The 20,025-nt window shown below is 40.0% G+C and overlaps 3 protein-coding genes across 6 annotated transcripts; 1 reads left to right on the plus strand and 2 right to left on the minus strand.

The window, feature by feature from the left end:
- Positions 1–1,033: 1,033 nt before the first annotated feature.
- LOC131314095 (cation/H(+) antiporter 15-like) lies at positions 1,034–5,827 on the minus strand. Its single transcript, XM_058342587.1, has 3 exons — positions 4,936–5,827; positions 2,705–3,697; positions 1,034–2,340 (listed from the first exon to the last, which is right to left on the minus strand). Exons 1-3 carry the CDS (start codon positions 5,185–5,187, stop codon positions 1,105–1,107), a joined length of 2,481 nt encoding a protein of 826 aa, XP_058198570.1. The 5' UTR covers positions 5,188–5,827; the 3' UTR covers positions 1,034–1,104.
- A 1,082-nt stretch (positions 5,828–6,909) lies between these two features.
- LOC131312417 (uncharacterized protein ycf23-like) lies at positions 6,910–16,913 on the plus strand. Of its 3 annotated transcripts, none has more exons than XM_058340139.1 (10): positions 6,910–7,312; positions 7,945–8,010; positions 8,773–8,847; positions 9,566–9,628; positions 9,772–9,831; positions 10,298–10,387; positions 10,475–10,582; positions 11,223–11,345; positions 11,490–11,632; positions 16,895–16,913. In XM_058340139.1, exons 1-9 carry the CDS (start codon positions 7,100–7,102, stop codon positions 11,619–11,621), a joined length of 930 nt encoding a protein of 309 aa, XP_058196122.1. In that variant the 5' UTR covers positions 6,910–7,099; the 3' UTR covers positions 11,622–11,632; positions 16,895–16,913. The 3 variants fall into 3 exon arrangements, with proteins under 3 accessions (XP_058196122.1, XP_058196123.1, XP_058196121.1); XM_058340140.1 differs by lacking the exon at positions 16,895–16,913 and adding an exon at positions 11,779–11,941; XM_058340138.1 differs by lacking the exon at positions 16,895–16,913 and having other exon boundaries at positions 11,490–11,714.
- On the minus strand, positions 13,079–19,314 carry LOC131312418 (high mobility group B protein 14). Of its 2 annotated transcripts, none has more exons than XM_058340142.1 (6): positions 19,126–19,314; positions 18,852–19,007; positions 14,587–14,644; positions 14,439–14,483; positions 13,447–13,527; positions 13,079–13,308 (listed from the first exon to the last, which is right to left on the minus strand). In XM_058340142.1, the coding sequence occupies exons 1-6, from the start codon at positions 19,191–19,193 to the stop codon at positions 13,261–13,263; spliced, it is 456 nt and encodes a 151-aa protein (XP_058196125.1). In that variant the 5' UTR covers positions 19,194–19,314; the 3' UTR covers positions 13,079–13,260. The 2 variants fall into 2 exon arrangements, with proteins under 2 accessions (XP_058196125.1, XP_058196124.1); XM_058340141.1 differs by having other exon boundaries at positions 18,852–19,034; positions 19,126–19,265.
- Positions 19,315–20,025: the final 711 nt, after the last annotated feature.

Raw genomic sequence — 20,025 nt, forward strand, 5'->3', positions numbered from 1 at the left:
TGGGTATCGTAGGGATGCTCTGTTGCTAATCGTTGATAGGATTCATAGTCCCGTCCCGAAGGTGTCGGGTCTGCTTTGGCAGGTGTGTCTGCGAGCCGGTGGCCCTTGAAAGCCTTTGCTCATTTCAATTGTTAGCAGCTTTGGTTGCTTTGGTTTCATTCCTGTCTTTTGATGTAATCGTTGCCGGATGGCGTTATGAAATGATACTTTGACATCTTCACAAAAAAAAAAACTACTATTCATAAATCCTTTTCTACCTTTTTGTGTTTTTTCTCTCCAACATAGCTCAAAAGTCTTTTTACCTCAACTGATGCACTTGCTCTAATGGGTCATTTATTAATTTTTTTTTAAAAATTAATATATCATTGGAAAATTTCATTTTATTTTTTCTTGCAACAGAAATGGAATCTGATTATTGACGGTTGTTTTGTTAAAGTTTCATGAGTATGACAATACTCACATGGGGCCACCCATTATGTACTTGTGGCAAGTTTTGAAAAGTGCTCAAACTTATGTATACTAACAGTCGGGGCACATATAAAATTAAATTTTAATAGAATATTAAAAATAGCTTTCTGATTATTGTTTGTTTGGTTGAATTTTGACAAAATTTGCACTAGAACTTCTCGCTTATAGATTGTTAGATCAAATTTTGACAAACTATGCAAAATCGAATTGCACATGTATCACGGAAAAGAAAAGAAGAAGAAAAAAAGAAGCAAAAATCATGTGAACATATAATGAAGACTGAACGAAGTGAAAGACCTCTTGGCTAGGAAAGGAGTTTGGTATTCTACAAATTCGGATCAGACGTAGATCCTATTCTTCTTTTGCCTCGTCCTTTACAATTAATTGTTATCGGTTATAATTAATTTTCAATCCGAATCGTCTTAAAACGCTTTTGGCAATTGACCTCCGTAAAGCCTTTTTGACGGAATGGTCTACAAATAAGATTTTTTTTTTTCATTTGTATATAACAGGAATATTTTGATTAGCGATTTACCGTGTCCACCAAACAATAAAAAAAAAAATCTAGAAAATATTATCGGACCACGACCAAACACCAGCACACTGGTCATTCATTTTCCTGAAAACATTATCGAATCACAACTGCAGCGACGACGGCGGCTTATTCATTGTTATTACCCCGTCTCCGCCGCCTCCTCTTCCTCCACCGTATTGTCGCACCACCAACACCGACACCGTCGACGAAAACTCCGCCGTCACCAGAAGATCCCCAATCGTCCCTAGCTCCCGACACTCACTCCACTCATCGATCCCCGCCGTCACCAATGACGACGACGACGACTTCCCCGTCCCTCTCCCCACCACGAACAGATCGTAACCGCCCCCCTGTCCCATCGCCCTCAAGATCTCTATCGTCTCCGCCCCGTTGCTCACCGCCTTCTCCAAGTACACGATCGACTTGTCTCCCATCGTCCTGACCCGGAATTCGCTGATAAAGCTTTCGTCCGCACGAGACTCGGTCATTTTCTTCTTATGAATCTCTTCATCATCCTCTTCGTCATTGATCAAGTCCGAAAGCTTTAGCTCCACTACCCCGCTTGTTCTCTGCACGAATCGAACCACCGTCAGGGTCACGTTGGGGTTCCCGGCTGCCATTCTCCGAGCGTAACACAGCGCCTCTCTGTCATCCGCGCCGCCGATGAACAACATCGCGATGTGCTGTGCCCCGCCGTCATCTCCACCAGTGAAGCCACGATCGACGAGGATTCCGACGGAGCAAGGGGAATTGGCCAGAACATTGTTGTTCACGTCCTTGTAAGCGTGATTGACCTCTTCCATCTTGTTGTGGATCGTCTGGCGCTTGTGGTAAGGGAGGATTATCAAGGTCACGCGCTTGTCCTCGGCAATGCTACATATGTCCTCATGCATTGTTCCGTAAGGGGACACGGCTGTCAGCGGCTGGACCGAGACTCCGCCGTGCTCCTTCTCGAAGCGCTCAAAGGCTTCATGTATTTGGTTATTACTATTAGTACTTTCTTGGTCGGAGGCGGACTTGGTTGGGGCGTGGATGATGAGGAGGGCGGTGGTGTGGCCGGTGAGTTGGATGAGGCGGAGGGCGAAGACGGCAATGGGGTAGCGGCGGGAAGGGTTGGAGGCTTCAAGGAGGCGGATGATGGCGGGGACGGAGTGGGGCTCGTGGATACAGGCAAGGATTCGGAGCTCCGCGTCGGGTTTGAGTCTTTGGATGGCCCTGTGCTTGTTTGGGAGGAATTGCGTTTTGGGCTTGTAGAGGATGCTGAGCAAGGGTTGTGTCGCCATTGTCATCACCATGATTGAAATGAACATCACTGTAAATGCTTTGTCTTCCAGCATCTGCAAAATGTAGGAGTATTATTACACATTTATTCATGAGAAAATCTTCTTTACGGAGGAGCACTCAATCGTGACCGTCCAAAAATAGTCAAGATGTTAATGAAACTTTTTCGTAAAAGAGTTAATTGTGACCGGTCATAAACGAATCTCAGCTATTGATTGCGCGAATAGACGACTGAGATTGGTTGGTTCTGTAAACAGGTCGTTTACAGCATCTCCGTAAATAAGACAGTATCTTTGTTCATACATGAAATGTTATGCGATCTAATTTGGAATTTTGGTCTTGTAGGCACATTGTTGCTTATCGATTGATTGTAGCGCCATGGATATGGGGAAGATTCAGCAAGAGAGAAAAAGAGGTTACCCCGCGGTCACGCCCGACGTTGAGAGCAATAAGAGCCAGAATTCCTTTGGTATTCATAAGAACACCCAAAGCCACGCCATCCGTAATCCTCATCCCATAAACTAAGGAAACCACAACAGTGCTCACAACCTTTCCCAGGCAAGCCAAGACGACGACTCCCGCCACATGATACCACGAACAACCACCCGCAACCGCCTCCAGATTCGTCCTCATCCCACTCACCGTGAAAAAAATGGGCATCAAAAGATCCTCCACAAAGCCCTTGAGCACCTCCAAGAACCTAGGCCCAAGCAACCCGTTTGGAATCACTATCCCGAACAAGAAAGCCCCGACCATCGAACTAGTCCCCAGAAGATCCGTCGCCAGCCCACATCCCAAAACTGCCGTCAAAATTATGCAGATTGTCTCCTCACTATAAGAACCACCCTTTTGAGTTCGACGAATTGTCCAAATGGTAATCGGACGAATTACGAAAACGCAGAGTAATACAAACCCAAGTGTGCTAAGCAATGCCCATGGGGCTTTGTGCGAGTCACTGCCGATTGCCATCATTATCGTTACGAGGACCCATGAAGTGATTGTATTGACGAGGGCTGCAGACATTGTAGTTTTTCCGACGTCAGTGGAGAGAAGCTTGAGCTCTGCTAGGATTTGAGCGGTGACGGGTAAGCTTGTGATGGTGAGGGAAGTGCCCCACACGATTGACCCCAGTTGGAAATCGTCTCTGAGATTCGGAAGGAGGAGGTAGTAGGAGGCTACACCGATCAAGAAGGGGAAAATGGTGCCCGCGCTGGCTATGGCCAACGGCTTTTTCCCGACGCGGTTGATTGTTGTCATGTCCATTTCCAGGCCGATGAGGAAGAGGAAGTAGATGAGGCCGATGTTTCCCATTGTTTCGAGGGCCATGAAGCTCGGTATGGAGAAGACAGCGTCGAGAAACTGCGAGTGCTGCTTTAGCCTTCCCATGACAGATGGACCCAACAAGGCACCAGCCTGCAGTGAAGAAAATTGGTTGATCAATTGGAGATATGTACATTTTGTGGCCTAAGAGCATCTGTATACATGTTTATCAGCCCAGTCATTGGCTCGGTCAATTTAATGTTTGTACAGTGTCTCGTTAAGAAAAGCGTGGCACTGTTCACTCGTTTCCAAATGAAATATTAGTTTTAGCAATCAACCTGTTCCAGCAACAGTAAAATGTAAACTGTTCATCCGACGTTTAATATTTATTTAGATCCATTATAGATTCTATAAAGATTATTCAAACTACAAGTCATTCTTAAAATATTTTTTTATAGGTTTCTTAAAAAAATTAGCCCAATCCAATATCGATAGGGCTCTCGTATAAATTAGGACTCTCTTAGGGTGCTCATTGAATAGCCTTAAAGCCAAAAAATCATTATGACCATTTAGGATAAAATGATCAGAAGAGAGTGAGAGTAAAGAGTCTGATGCAGTGAACATTGTAAAAATGACTAAAGAGTCTGATGCTGTGAACATTGTAAAAATGACTAGCTAAAGTAATAAAGTGGGTTTTTAAGGTATAATTTGGTCCAAAATTTAAAGAGTCTGATGAGGATGCTCTAATAGATTTCCGGCATGGGAATACATTGTGAAATAAGTACATAACCAAATCTATGAAACCAATTCGACAATGATAGTACAGAAAATTTATGTCAGTGAATTCGATGTTACTTTTGATCGAAGAGATTAGACATTAGACTGGACAAGAAGTTTACACAGAATTTAATTATTGTTGGTCATAATTTTAAATAAAGGCCGTTAGATAACCAATTTTTGGACATCCGATTCGATATCAACAGATATATGGTTGAATCACCGATACCAGTGCATTTCTCGATCCAGTGATTTCTCGATGTATCCTACCCTCACATCCACACGGTAATGGAGGAGGAAAATGTGGGTTTTGACATATATTGTTCGTTCTTCCCAGGTAAGACTCCTGGATCATGAACATACATAAATGAGATTTACTTCTGTTGTCTGGACAATTATCCAAAGAAAGCATTAGCAAAATCCATAATAGGGTTTATAACGTCATGTTGCCAAATAAAAAAATTGGTTCATAACATCAAGTTTCCATGGATAAACCAAAAAAAGGGATTTATAACATATATTGCACATTGAAATGCAAATTTCTTGTGAAAGTGTTATTAGATCAACGAAAAGTCGTACAAGGATTTTGCAATTTCGGAAATCGTTTTACTTACAAGGATTTCGGCAACAATGCGGGGCTGCCGGAGGGGCTTGGTGAGGAGGAGGAGGAGGCGGGTTAGCGAGGTAATGATGATTAGCTGGGTAATGAAGGTAGGGAGGGCATGAGATACAGGGTTTACTTCTTGCCAGATACCGGTATGCTCGCCAATGAGTATGGTTATCTGGTAACAATGGAAGCTTTCGCCCGGTTTACGACCTTGTAATTGGGTTGTCTTTGTTTGGTTCAGGAATGGCGAGTTCACCATCGTCGCGTCACTTCGTCTCTCTTCCTCCGCCTCTAGAACCGCTTCGGTAGAGATAGAGATCGAGGGTGGAATGATTTGTTCAAGGAGGGAGAAGAAATAGGAGGGTTTATTTGTTTGACAAGGGAGTTCTTTTTTTACCTTTTTAGGGTTTTTTTTTTTTTTTCAATCGATAGAAGAGATCATATTTGTGGGGGGTTTGGAAAGGGTGTTTTGATCGGAGAAAGCAAAAATACAGGTTCCCTGCTCTATTTGGGGATGGATTTGCTGTTTGTAACCTGTTTTTTACTATTAATAGGTTTGGTTTTGGTTAGGATGAGTTGTCCATGCCATGCATGCAACTTAAAATTTGTCCAATGAGATTTGATCGTTTTAGGTTTTTGTTAATTTGGTCAAAGTTGGCAAGAAATATATCAATTACTATGATGATATTACAACCCACCAAGTGAAGCTAATGCAGGAAAAATAAGCGACCTAATCCACACAAGAGAGCAAAATCAAAATATATTGACAAACATCCATATCAACCAAAAAAACGCGGTGATCTCTTTATTTAGGGTTAGTTAGGTGATTCTGTCTCCAACCCTGTTCTCCATTCCAATGCATTTTTTTGCACAATGAGGGTCAAATACTAAAACAGACAAATCTTACGGTTATGTAGCAGTCGCCGGTCAATATATTTAGACAGAAATACAATACATGTAGACTTTGTGGGATAGCTGATTGAGAATGCCAATTTCTGGTCATTTATTTGCCATTTTTCAGAAACGGGTTCCTAGTATTTTGCAACTTGATATGCTTGAACGAAATGAATTTTCAAAAGGGGTCCCAACCATTGGATAAAAGCTTCACCATATGGTGACTACTAGATATAATTTTTAAGTTGTTAAGAATTCATTGGTAGCTAAACATTTGGACCTTGGTTTGAAATGACAACAAAGAAGCTGAAGGAGTTCTTCCTATGTACTAGCAAATAAGATAACAAAAATAAAAAGAAGAAGAAAGAACACAATCAAATACCGTGAAAAAAAAAAACACAAAATAAAAAATGAGGATATACGAGGCCGAACAGCCAAACATGAATAGATGAGTGACACTCAAGTCAGCATATAACTTAGTTTCGTTAATTCATAAAAAGATCTTGCTAACCTCAGTCCTGGCAGGGGATTCGGATCTTCTGTGAGGATTTGCCTGTGAAAATCGTGCGAGGGTTTTAATAAAAAGCTGACTACATATTATTGAAAAGATCCCGCGAAAACCCTCCAAATTAAAGTTGGAGATCTTCTCAGCAGAGGCAATCTTCTTCTTCCTCTACTTTCTTAGTTTTTTCCAAGTTAAAGTTGGGGTTTCTGTTGTTTGCTCCTTTTTCTGTTTCCAATCTATGAAACAGAAAACATTAGTGGATTTTTCCAGTCTACACAGTGATGAATCAATAAACAGAAATGCAAAGAACTTTGGATTGGACGAATTTTCGGCTGAATTAGACTGAGTTGTTTTTCTTTGTTTGATGGGAATGTAAGACTGAAATTGGATGAACTGAGAAGAAACGACTTGGAGGGAAACGGAGAAGAAAGGACTGGGGTTTCTCTCCGTTACTTTCATCCCCTAAAACGGCGTTGTTTGGATGTGGAAAAAAGAAGAACTGCTGTGAGCCGTTGGATCTCTTCAATAATGTGTTGACAATTTCTTATTAAAATTCTCACACGATGCTCACGGACAAATCCTCGCAGAAAGATCTGTATCCGCTGCGGGGATTACCATTTTCCTTTTGTAAAATACTTTCTCCCACGTTTGTGTCCCAGAAACCACTATTTTCTTTCATAATTGCCAAACATATCCTTAGCTGCAAATCTCTCTTATCTCTTCCCCTCAACGGTCCAAAAACAGGGCGACAGGCAGAGACTCCGAGAGAGAGATGAGTTCTTCAATCTCCATACCCCTTTCACCCACTACTCACTCTCAACCCTTCTTGAAACCCAGTGAAAACAATCTTCTATTTTGTGGATCTTTCCTTCCAAAACGCCTTCCATTTCTCAAGAGAAGAGTTAGTTACACTGTAACAAGGGCTTTACTTTCAGCAAATAAAGAATCAGTCTTACATGATTTCCATGGAAGAAGAGCTCTCAAGGTGCGCATAAATACCTTTTTGCCCATTCCTTTTCTTGTCACTACAGATATCCATAATCCAAACGCGGCCTTAATGTCTTCTTTGTGGGTTCATTGGTTTGGTGAGGGAAAAGGACGAAAAATGTTGAGGAGAAGCCTTTTTGTCTTACATTTGGGAAATATAAATACAGCCTACTGGTTTCTTTCTGTTTTTTATCGTACCCAAAAGGTGGGGAGGGGGCAAAAAGGTGTTGCAACCCTTCCTTGGGTGTGACCACTCCAGGGGACCAAAGAGCCATAGCATCTACCACTCCACCAAGGGCTAGTGGAACGCTGCCGGGCTTCGTAGGAGGACAAAGTTTGAGAGGGCATCGCTAGCACAACTCTAACCTTGAACCTCTTGACCACCCTAGCCACTTGGGAGTAAGCCATGAACCACTAGGCATATGAAGGCATATTGGTTTCCTTTTCCTTTCTTTTGTTATTTTTCCTTTTAAACTCAAATACCAAACTAAGCATGAAAGCTACACGGATATAAACTGGTCCTTATCTATGTTTTTTTTCCCTTACAAGTGGTCCTTGTCTATGTTGCCTTTGCATCTGCAATTGTTGGTACTACCTAGCTATAATTATGGTAAATTGTTTCCTTTGCAGATCATCACCGGATTGCAGAATTTTTGTAGAGACAATGTTGCTTCTGTTGTTATTGCTGCAGATAAGGTTGGTTTTACGTTGTCCTTCTATTACTTCTCAATGATTGTAATTAAGAAATAGTCTAATGGGCTCATCAGGTGTTATTTACACCAAAAGTTTATGGAATACACAAGATTGTGGACGTCAATGAGATTTCCTACCGTATTTCATGAGGAATGCCTCACCAACACAAATTGTTTGGGTTGTCACGATTTGATAATCTGAAGCACGCTCTACATGAAACTGGAATGGACATTGATTACGTATATTATCTAGTGGTTTATTGGTGGAAGGACATTTAAAACCAAGACAACTCAATCCATCGTGTTTTCGTATGATCTTTGGCTGGAAACACGGAAAGAAATATACTGTAAATGACAAGTGATTTTTTGGTTTTTTCTGTTAGACCTGGAACAATGACCATTTAGTGTCGGAAAAATGCTCCAAACGCTTGTGCAAGGGCACATAACTGAAATGACAGGATCTGAATGTACTGATATGATGAATTTAGCCATTTCAGTTTTCCAACATTTATCGCTTATCATCCATGTTAGGTACAGAAAACAGGTTGTTGAATGAACCAGTCCACCTTTTTTACAAATTCTGGGTTTCTGGATGAGCTATTGCCAACCATCAAGATTCAAGTTCCTTACTTTTGCCTTTTTTAGAGACACTGATGCATATTACTTTTGCCTTTTTTCTGTTGAATTACTAACATTTATGCCTTTTGCCTTCGCCCTCCTACACTGGTGTTTATTTGTTTCCGTCTCTTGTACATCAATCAAACAGGGTGGAGCAACTCATGTGGATATAGCTTGTGACCCTGAGTTGGTGAAGCTTGCCACTAGCTTGACTTCTCTTCCAGTAAATCCTCTCATTGATTCATTATTGCTTTGATTTCTTTAGTACTATTTAGAATTCGCTGTCTTCCTGTGATACTGGATTGAGTTCTTATGGTCCTGCTAACACTATTCACTGGGCTGTGGATAATACTCCAATTATGGCAATTAAAATTTCAACACACCCTCAGAGTACTTTGCACGTTATGCACAACTTGAGGGCAGTCGTTGGCATTTTCCAAATTCTAATTGGAAAGAAAACTTTGTCAAAAGTACTTGTGATATAGCTCTAAAAAGCAATCCGTTTGCGATTTTTTTCGTTGAACATTATTGAGTCAATTCATTTGTATTGTTGTGTTTGTTCGTAAGTTTGAGCTCTCATTATATTAATTTTATCAAACTTACTAGAGTCTAGTAGAAAACTTATTATTACCAAGTATCTAGAAAACTACCACCTCAACACTGACCTTTAATATCATGGATCTGCTATTCAGCTGTTTGGATATGGTCGATGACTCGATCATCTTTTCCGATTTTTTATGGGTGTACTTTCTCCAATGTGTGGCCTGGCAGTTCGATGAACGCATTAGCCTCACAAAGTATGTGAATTACTTGAATTTTCAGTGGAGCCACCACAATGTTCTGACCCTATAAGCAACAGAGTCACCAAATTTGCCAGACTTCAGAGGGAGATTTTCTGATACAACTCCAAACATGTTTAATCATTTGCGTCTCCCTTGCAGATTTGCGTCTCTTCAGTCACTCCAGATGCATTCCCAGCTGCTGTCGAAGCAGGAGCAGTGATGGTGAGGCCACCAACTTAAGCTAGTGCCATTTGGCATTTCAACTCTTCATTTTGTGACCCATTGGCTTTTTAATGCTACATAAATCAAGTGAAAAGCACAAGATGCATTGTTATTTCTTTTTGCCAATCTGATGGTATTTTCAGGTAGAGATTGGAAACTATGATTCTTTTTACGAGATGGGTGTGCTTTTCTCTCCGGAGCAGGTATCAAAAACAAATTATCAACCACTTATCTTGTAAGTTTTTTCAGCTGAATTTGTATGTCAGACTAGATTAGCTCAACCAACCTAGTCGAAGACTTTAAAATTAGTGGGCCGTGGGCAAGGGTGAGAATACGGGACAGTGCCATCAATACACATATGAACTAGGGAACTGATATATTGGGAAGAAGACTAATGGAAAGGAAACTATGATTGGTAGACGAAAAGATTCTGTTGTGACTTGATTTTCGGCAACGTCCTGTGGGATTATCCTTATCACATGTGGGTGGTGCTGAACATATTATGACTGTCCCATCTTTCTTTAGACTGTTGTCCCATCTGTCTGTAGATTTCAGAGCCTTTTCTCTTTCAAGTAACACAAATTATAAGCGAGTTCATTCAGATCGAGTTCAAACCATTCAAAGAGAAACTATGTTCTCTCTTCTTACTATGTTGATTATTCTCTTCAGATACTAAATCTAACAAAGGAGACTAGGAGGATCCTTCCATCTGTGACACTATCAGTCACTGTGCCACACACTCTAAGCCTCCCGGACCAGGTCACGAGCAGAAATTTTACCAATTTTACCAAGTGTTAAAATTCAAGTTAGTTCTGTTCGTTTGATGGAATTCTTGGTGATTAACAGATCAAGCTAGCAGAACAGTTGGAACAGGAAGGCGTAGATATCATCCAAACGGAAGGAGGGAAATGCTCTAATGCCACAAATGCTGGCGTTCTGGGTTTAATTGAGAAGGTGAGATAAATAGTATATGCGCCTACATCTCTGCAATGTACATATATATCTATGCTTGAGTAAAATTATTGATGCATTGTTTAGTTGCGATAAGTGGAGGATGAGAATAGAAATTAAAACGAAAGCTCCACAGCATCTGCATTGGCTTGTTTGATTAGACTGGGTGCTCACTTATTGTTTAGCTACTGAGAAAATTGGTGAGGTGGAATTTTCAAAACGCTTGGGGATTCAGCAGCTGATGTGAGTTACAAAACCTCTTTGTGTCACGTGCGTTTCTTGAAAACTATAGGTTCTGAGTTTTCCTTTGTATTTTGGATTTCCTCTGTCCTCATATGGAGCTTTATTGACTCTCTTTGCAATTCAACTCATAAAACAAGTACCTGTTTGCAAGAAAAAGCAGTTGTGCGTACAGATTTCTGTCCACCGATAACTGTTTTAGCACCAAAATAAGGAAACCATAAGAAAATGTTGAGCGATTTCGAACTTTTGATTCTTTTATTTTTGCAAACATGATAAACGAAGAGCAAAACCAAAATGAAGAAAATGGAGATAATACCATAAGTTCCAACTTAATGTCACTTCTGGGATTGATTTCTAATGTGTTGGTTAACATATATGTTTCACCTCATCGGTACTCCAGGCAACACCGACGCTAGCATCAGCATATTCTATTTCTAGAGCCGTCAAGATCCCCGTCATGTGTTCATCTGGACTGAGTGCAGTTACAGCACCAATGGCCATCACGGCAGGGGCTGCTGGAGTGGTATGTAACCCGAAACTGTTAATGTGGGACGGGTTTTTGTATCCTCGAAACTTGAAAGAACCAGTTTTGTTCTGAGGTCATTAGTTACAGCCTGCAGGAATTGTGAAGTGAATTACTAATGTCAGTGTTTGCTTGTGAATGCAGGGTGTAGGCTCAGCAATAAACAAGCTCAATGATGTAGTTGCCATGATTGCAGAGGTTCGAAGTATTGCCGATTCATTAGGCATCTCATCTGATAGACAAACTGTAGTTGAAGAGAAAGCATTGAGACTGTAATCCTTGTATGGGTATCGATCCTAGACCCTCGAATATTTTGATTCACCTATTTAATAGTCATCATGTGAATCACCAATTTTGGTTTTTTCTAAACACGTGTGTGTTATGATGTGCAAGTTTACTCGGAGGGTTATGGAATTTCGTTGCGCGATTGTAGGGTTCTAGCACTTGGAAAATCCTTCTTCCTTAAGGTCCCTTACCCTTCCCAAAGATGGCATTGGTCTTGGATATTATGCAATTCCTGTACCTTGAATCCTTGAGGTCCCTAAGTGCTTAAGCGAAGACATGTTTCAGTCATGCAAAAGCACATTTTTTTCATCTTTAATGGACTTTTTTTTTTTAACAAAGTGCCCAAAGGTCCAAATTGCGTCCAAATTGTACCGAAGGCTTAATAAAGCCAAAAAAATTTGCGAAAAAAGGACTGCTAAATAATGTAGGCCAGTAAAGCAGGAGCAGCAGCTTGATTTTTTACGCTGTGCATAAGGGTGAAAGTTGCACCCCAGAAATGATAGAGGTACCGATTTTGGGGGAGGGATTTCGTACCGACGGCCACCGGCGGGCCGTCTCCGGCCACCGGACGGCCGATTCGAGCCGTCCAAAAATTCTAAAAAAAAAAACCAAGGGGACCTACGCGGGAATCAATGGCATCCGAGGTGTGTAGGGTGCTTGATCCGAGCACCCCTTTTCGTGTGTATATGTATATACGTGTATATACACGAAAAAGGGATGCTTGGATCAAGTACCCTACACACCTCGGATGCCGTTGATTCCCGTTAAGGGCCCCTCGGTTTTGTTTTTTAGAATTTTTGGACGGCTCGGATCGGCCGTCCGGTGGCCGGAGACGGCCCACCGGTGGCCGTCGGTACGAAATCCCTCCCCCCAATCGGTACATATAGCAACACTCCACTTTAAATTGTGCTTGTGTGTTGTACATCGACTCCATTCGAGTAGAGGCGATCGTGGCACACACAATGTGTGTGCAATTTTTTACACTACAGGCATGTATATTCACGGGAAGAATAGGAGAAATAAGCTTTGGTTTCATAATGTTGCCAAGAGGAAAAAATGATAATGGTATGGGAATCTTGTAAAATTCGGTAACGGAAGGCAGTTGGTTAAGAGTATCCTTTATGATTATTAGAAGATCCTCGATGGTATAAATATTTTCTTCCATGAGGAAACTAATTATTCAGGTAGATAACCTCAATTATGAAATAAAGAGAAAAGCCGGATCTTTTCTTTTTCTAGAGATATATAGATTATCAATCTACACCATAGTTGTTTTCTCATATTTACCCATAGCAGTTATCGGAATCAGAAAGCCGTAGGAGTGGGAAAAAATGGTTTTTATTGGGTATTTTGGGAACTCAAAAGTGTGAGCCGCCCTCAAAATAGTGTTCCTACCAAAGGTCTCCCTTTCCAGATAGAATAGATATTTCCATAACAAAAAAAGCCCCTAAATATAATGGATCACATCAAATGCCATTACCAAAAGATATACATAGAGAGGATAGAAATGTGGAGTTCCAATGGTTTACACTACAAGAACAAGGAACTGACACACAGCTGATTTCCAGAGTTCCAACTATCCCTAATTTCCTATTGAAATTCCTTCCTGATCCAAATAATCCGAGCATACCTAATCATCGAATTCCGAATCCTCACTTTGATGACCCTCTCCGCTTTCCTGCAATATTTGGGTAATCGATAAGATTTTTATTTTATTTTTAAAAGGGACAATAAACAACACTCTAAAAAAGTACAATGCAAAATCATCCGCTGTAAATGTTCCAAGGAACTCAAGAAGATGTAAAAAGAAGCTTACCTTCCTTCTGTTATACTCTGTCGTCGCTCTATCAAACTCCGCTCGTTTCTCTGTGGCTATATCATAGTACTGAACCTTCTCCTGTTACAGCCAGTTTCAAAACGTTGGAATCCTCTATCATTCACTAGCTAAATGTTGATGCGCGAACACCTTTTTCACAACTACCATAGCCGCAACTGTATCAAGTCACCTTCATATTACTAATAAACATGGCAGCTGTTAAAAAAAAAAAATGACCCTGAATCCTTGGCACAAACCATTGCAGGTTATCTGACCCAGGAAAACATAAACTCCTTCCGATCGCATTAGTTTGTCAGTCTTCTTTATTCTGAACATTTCAAAAAAAATAAAAAATTCATATTTTCTAATAAAAAAAATGTCAGTCTTGTTTATTCTGAACAATGCGATCGGAAGGAGTTTGTAGAGTATAATTGTCACTTCCGGATACCACTGAATGAACTTTTTTACCTATTTCAAAGAGACTTTAGAAAATATAGAAGCTGGGGAGTAGTCTACCTCTGCACTAAGAAACGGGCACTGATAAGAGGAACTCATGCACTAAACCGACCACCAACACAAGAAGCTACCGTCTAAACACCGATTCATAACTAGAGGATGATCACCCCATAAACTATTTCTCTTCAGCACATTAATAGTAATCTCAATAGTCTCAAATGGGAATGGATTTAAATCCACGTATAGGTTACTTCATCAATTGAGAGCTTTCCAAGGACAGTTTAAAACGAATGGGGAGATTGATAAGTGACCAATGGCATGCACTGCAAACAAATTTAAATTATACTTGCTTGTGCCCAATTACTTGAAAGGTACCCAGAGGGCCACATCCAAGCATTTTTTGCACAGTTCAAGCAAAATCAAATGATCAATTGCACCTTTTCGAAAAACAAAAACAGGACATAACCATTGACAATTATGTTCATTGCAGGCTAGGTCTTATCAAAGAGAACTCTGACTACAGCTGACACACAAACCTCATATGTCATTGTTTTCCACTTCTCTCCACAAGCTTTGCCAATCTGAAGCATGGAAGAACCACAGAGAAAAATATATATATAGATCAAAAGGTGAAACAGGGAGAACCAAAAACAGACCAAGTTATCCGATTATTCTCCTACATACATCACGCATTGACTTGACATCAGGATTCTGTTCTTGGAATTCTTTACGAAAATCCTCCCTTGCAAACAAAGATATTACTCAGTTAGGTACGGGTAATGGAACTTGAGAAACATGCAGCTTTCCCATATAACAGGCGATATAACAAGAAGTTGAGCATGTACTTTGCTTGTGGACTGTTTTTTGGAATGCAATTCCTTTCTTTCCCTAGGGACAACAGTTCAGCAATAAACCGTAAAATCTATCCATTGAAATTTATGTAAGACAACCATAATAACAGGAGACAAATAACAATAATAATAGCTTCATTACGAAATTAAGAGAACAGAAAAAAATATGCATCGAGTCTCATGTGAAGCGCTTTCCTTAGAGAAGAATATCCCCTTCTGCACCAGGTTGAGAATATCCCCTTCTGCACCAGGTTGAATGGCACTCTATTCCTCAAGTACAAGAACCTCCCTTAATTAAATCACAAAACATCAACAAAGTAGCCAGAATGTAGCTGAAAATTTTTCAATTGTAAAAGCCCTTGATTAAGGTTTACCTAGAACACGGCTCGTTCTTGTATGAGGAATAGAAATGGGAAGGTGTTACGCCACACAATGTTCTGAATACCGTACCGGACAAGGTACCGGTTTTTCTACTGGTACGGTACGTACCGGTACCGGTCAGATACCGGGTAGCGTTTCGGATTTACCGCAACTACAATATATATAATAATTATATATAATTATAATTCAAAAAAATCCCCCATACCATGCAATTCATCATAAAATACCTATGCGTTTACATCTTGTCCCACATTGCCTAGTTACAAAACTCTTTTTCATCTTAAATGACTTTGCACATTAGTGGACTTGTGAATGAGGACCCAAGGAGAGGTCTCACACGCTTGGGAAAATGGGCCATGGCCGAAGGCAATTTGGAAAAACTGATTCAGAAACCAATTAACCGGGTGCGCGTCACGGGTTATTCGCGCACAGGGGAGGTGCAAATCCGGGATTTTGAGCCTCACGTACGTACTATGGTTAAGCCCACGTTTTGCTAAAAAAAAAATTGGGGTTAAGAGATAACCCAGAGAAACGTTTTTTTTTTTTTTATTACCAGAAAAAGGATACCGTGGCAGAAAACAAATAAAAATTGGGGTTAAGAGATAACTTAGAGAAACGTTTTTTTTTTTTTTTTTTGACCAGAAAAAGGATACCGTGGCAGAAAACAAATAAAAAAAATACCGAGGCAAAAAAAAAGGCTCTGCAAAATTTCGGCTGAAATTTCCGGTAACCTTATCTCGGCCAGTATTTCCCGTACCGACCGGTATTTGGTCCGGAACGGAATTGGGGGGTTAGGGTACCGGTTTTGAGTCAAAACGGTACGTACCGGCCGGTACCAACGGGTACGGAACGGTATCAATAACTATGACGCCACATGCCCTAAATCATGGTACGATAAGGATTGGTTTCTAAACATATTACATAATAATAATAATACTGGAATTTACTTTTTCCCAACAATAAACATACATCGAAATAACATATTATTTCGACGGGAGTATTTTGACCATAGGAGTATTTTGACCAAGTTTTTTTACATTTTCTCTTACGAAGTTATGATCTCTCTATATTTTAATTGAAGTAATCGGGAAAAAAAAAAAAACTATGGGACCGCTACACATGCATTGTAATATGCAAATCAATAGGAAGGTTCCTGTTCTTTTTCCCTAAAGGCCTATCTTCTCCTTGGTACCTACGTATTATCGTTTTCTGGCAACATAGCCCCTGATTATTTCTGCTATGAGTCAAGTTTAATATATGGGAAAAGAATAATCTCACAAATCAAGTTAGTGCCATTAGACTTGTTCTAAGTTTGAAAGGGTACGCAACAGAAACTTATTGAAGCAAAGGAGAACAGGTCATTTACTTTGTATTTGTCTATCACTCTCTTACACCCTCTGGACAACTTGATTATATTCCGACATACTTTTCATGACACTTGCACCAAACGAATACTTGCAATAACAAAAATGCCCAAAAAAAAAATAACTAATTGAACATTGGAGGGTTGGAGGAAATTACAACTGAACGTGCAGAATGGGGAGTGCCAAAGAGGTGAAATTTACGGTCATCATCATCCGGGGGGGGGGGTTGTGCGCGCGCGCTCAAATTCACTATGATATTTTTGGGGAGAATTTGGTAGATAAGGAGATAATAACTATTCAAAGTACACTCACATTATATATGTCCACCCCTAGTTGACAAAATACAAAGAGAAAATGTATAAAGAGTGCTAACCTATTACAATCTGCATGATGCAGGCAATGCATAGAGCAAAATATTAAGGGGATTACAATTCGACGCAGAAGATTACCAAGGCTTCTTGCCTTAGCAGATTTGAAGTATGGGGAGAATAAAAGCAAGTGTGTTGATTTAAGCTGGAATGCTGCTAGAATATGGTTTATTAGGGTAAGGATGTCTAATAGCTTGGCAGATTCTAGTTTTGCTAACCATGAGTTATAGTATATGTGATGTAAAGAGCATTCTAAAAGGTTAAATGCCCATATATTACTATTTTGAAATCACAATCCAAGTATAATTGAATTGGCAACCTATAACAAGAAGTAGAATGCTCAATGCTTTACTTATGTAATCATTTTACTCGATCCATTAACTTAAGTTTTGAAAGCTCTACGTGATGCATAGTGCAGACTTAACCTATGTCATTAGTCCTACGGAGTTGCACTAGCGATTCATAGGGCTTTTCCTTTCTCTTCTTGTCTTTCTTTCTACTTATGTAATCTTTTTATTCGATCCATTAACTTAAATTTTGAAAGCTCTACGTGATGCATAGTGCGGGCTTAACCTATGTCATTAGTCCCAAGGAGTTGCACCAGCGATTCATAGGGCTTTTCCTTTCTCTTCTTGTCTTTCTTCTTCTTTTTGTTCTTCATTTCACACTTACTCATTGGATATAGTTAATGGCTCTAGAATAGTGCCTATTTCAACCACGAAACCTTAATCAAAAGGAGATCACCCCTATCCCTTGATTAATAGAATATCCATCCAAGATGCAGTCAGACCCAGCTAATCCAGATAAAAGCTTTGTTCATTTGTTTGATCTAGGTTCTCTATCCTACTGCAGGCCGCGATTAGCTTTATCAAGTTAGAACGAATGTCGACCAACAAATCTGCCGGCCCGCAATATTCACCCAACCACAAGCTCAAATCCTGGGTGCAGAATATCTCCCAAAGTACACCAAAGACACAAATGTTGTAAAGTGTGAAGGGGGAAAAGAGAGAAGGAATCCTTAATTATGGGATAGATCGTAAATTTAAATCACTATTCTATCTTTAGCAGATGGCATGCCTCCTCTCAGACTCTAACCTAGATGGTCTGGCACTGCTTCCTAAGAGCAGCGCATCTACAGATTTCACCATAGCAGCTAGCTCAAACTTATAATTTCATGTTCTTATTCAACCGTCAAGATTGAAAGAGTAGACACAACCTAGTACTTGTAAAGAAAAACTAAAATTGTTGAATAAATATGCACAGGACTGGAAGGTTTATTCTTTTAGTTTACAGGGAGAAAATTTCTTTCCTAATTGCTAACCAGCTGAGATAGCCCCCGCTGGAGCTGAACAATAAGCTAGACTATAGGGGTGGGTGGGTGTAGCTACTAAAGTTAGGTAGGGCCTGTAGCCGATTCAACCAACCAAATGTAGGATAACATTTCCAGGATTTTCGGATAAGTTAGCTTACCAACAAAACTCACCAAAGTGGCCTTAGGTTCTAGAGAAGGCTGGTTAGACAATGGTTCATACAATACTCAATCATACTTTTGGTTCAGCAAGCATGACTTACATCCATATAGAAAAGGCAGTTCCTTCCTTGTGCTGACACGAACACGTCACGGGATCCCAAAAATTTCAATTCTACTTCACCTGAACACATTGCATATATCTAAATCCTAAAAGGGGACATCCCAGAATCACCACCATCCCATAAAACCCACAAGTTGCATTTAAATTCCATCAAAATCCATCTTATTGGGCTCACCCAGTTCATGTATTGCAGGTATCCTCGTCCCAAAAAAATTTGCAAATTCAGCATTTTTTGCACCGACCGAGGAGTCCGATTAAAGGCCAGATGCAAATTTAGTATATATCATTCCCGCAATGATAAACACAAGCACTAAATAAAACAAAAATTAATAAAACATTAAAGAAAGAAAATATAAACTGAGGTGAAAAAAAAAAAACTAAATACAAACGTACAAGAAGTAGAAGAAAGCAGTCGGGGGTTTCTTGGGTTTCTTGGCGTCCACTTTCGCTGCCTTCTTCTTCGGCGTCGTTTTGGGTTTATCATTAGCTGACGTGGGTCTCCTTTGCTTCTTCGTCTTCTCCGTCGGTTTCATTTTCACCACGAGTTTCCTGAAAAAGTATTCCCCGCTTAATTTTCTTGGAAAAAAAAAAGTGCGAATTAACGGAATCGTCGAAGAGGGAAAAAAAAAAACAAAAACAAGCTGAAACAGAAGGGTTTTTGTCTTACCCATTTGCAGGGTTTTTGGCAGAAGCTGAAGCAGGTTTTCTTCGAGACTTGGAGGCTTTTTTGGCCATTTTTTTTGTAGTCTGATTGATGATTACAGCTACATGAATTGATGACAAGCTCGGGTATTTTAAGAGGAGTTGTGTTCTTTTTTTTGATCCGCGAGTTGTGTTCTCACTCCAATCTTATTCTGGGTCGAAATTTTGCCATGGTTTGTGCTTACTTTGGGGGAATTACACTGTATCCCCCTACAGTTTCGTGTAAGTCGCACATTTTGCGCTTCAAAATAAACGAAACACTATTTGCTGCCCTAAAGAGCATCTCCACGCCCTTACTCAAATTTGAGTAAAAATATGAATAAAAACTTCATTTGGTATTATGTATTCTAATGGGTAAACTCAATCTCAAGCACAAATATGCACAAATTTGAGTAAAAATTTCATTAATGGCAATATTGTAAAATTAAAGGTGTGAAATTTGCCTTTAAAAAATTGAGTAAGAGTTTGAGTCTAATCAAATTTGAGTTTTAATTTGAGTAAAACTCAAATTTAGTATAGGTTCGTGTAAGAGGTGGAGAAGGATTTTGGGTGATTTTTACTCAAATTTGAGTTTGAGTTAAGATTCTTACTCAAATTCCAGCCCTTACCCTTTCCCTTCTTCAAATTTGGGTCAATTTTTGCACAAAAACCCATTTTGGGTAGGAGCATCTCCAATGGAAAAACCTAATTTTGATCAAAATTTACTATTTTTAAACGTATCTAATGGCATATTGGTAAATATGAGAGAGGAGACTATCAGCCCAACAAACCTTAACAGTTTCGGCGAACTCCGACGGCAGTTCGAAAAGGTTTGGTTTGCTCCGACGAAACTCCGGTGACAGATTCACAAGGTTTAGTGGCTTCG

This window comes from Rhododendron vialii, chromosome 13a (genome assembly GCF_030253575.1).
Source record: "Rhododendron vialii isolate Sample 1 chromosome 13a, ASM3025357v1".
NCBI lineage: Eukaryota > Viridiplantae > Streptophyta > Magnoliopsida > Ericales > Ericaceae > Rhododendron > Rhododendron vialii.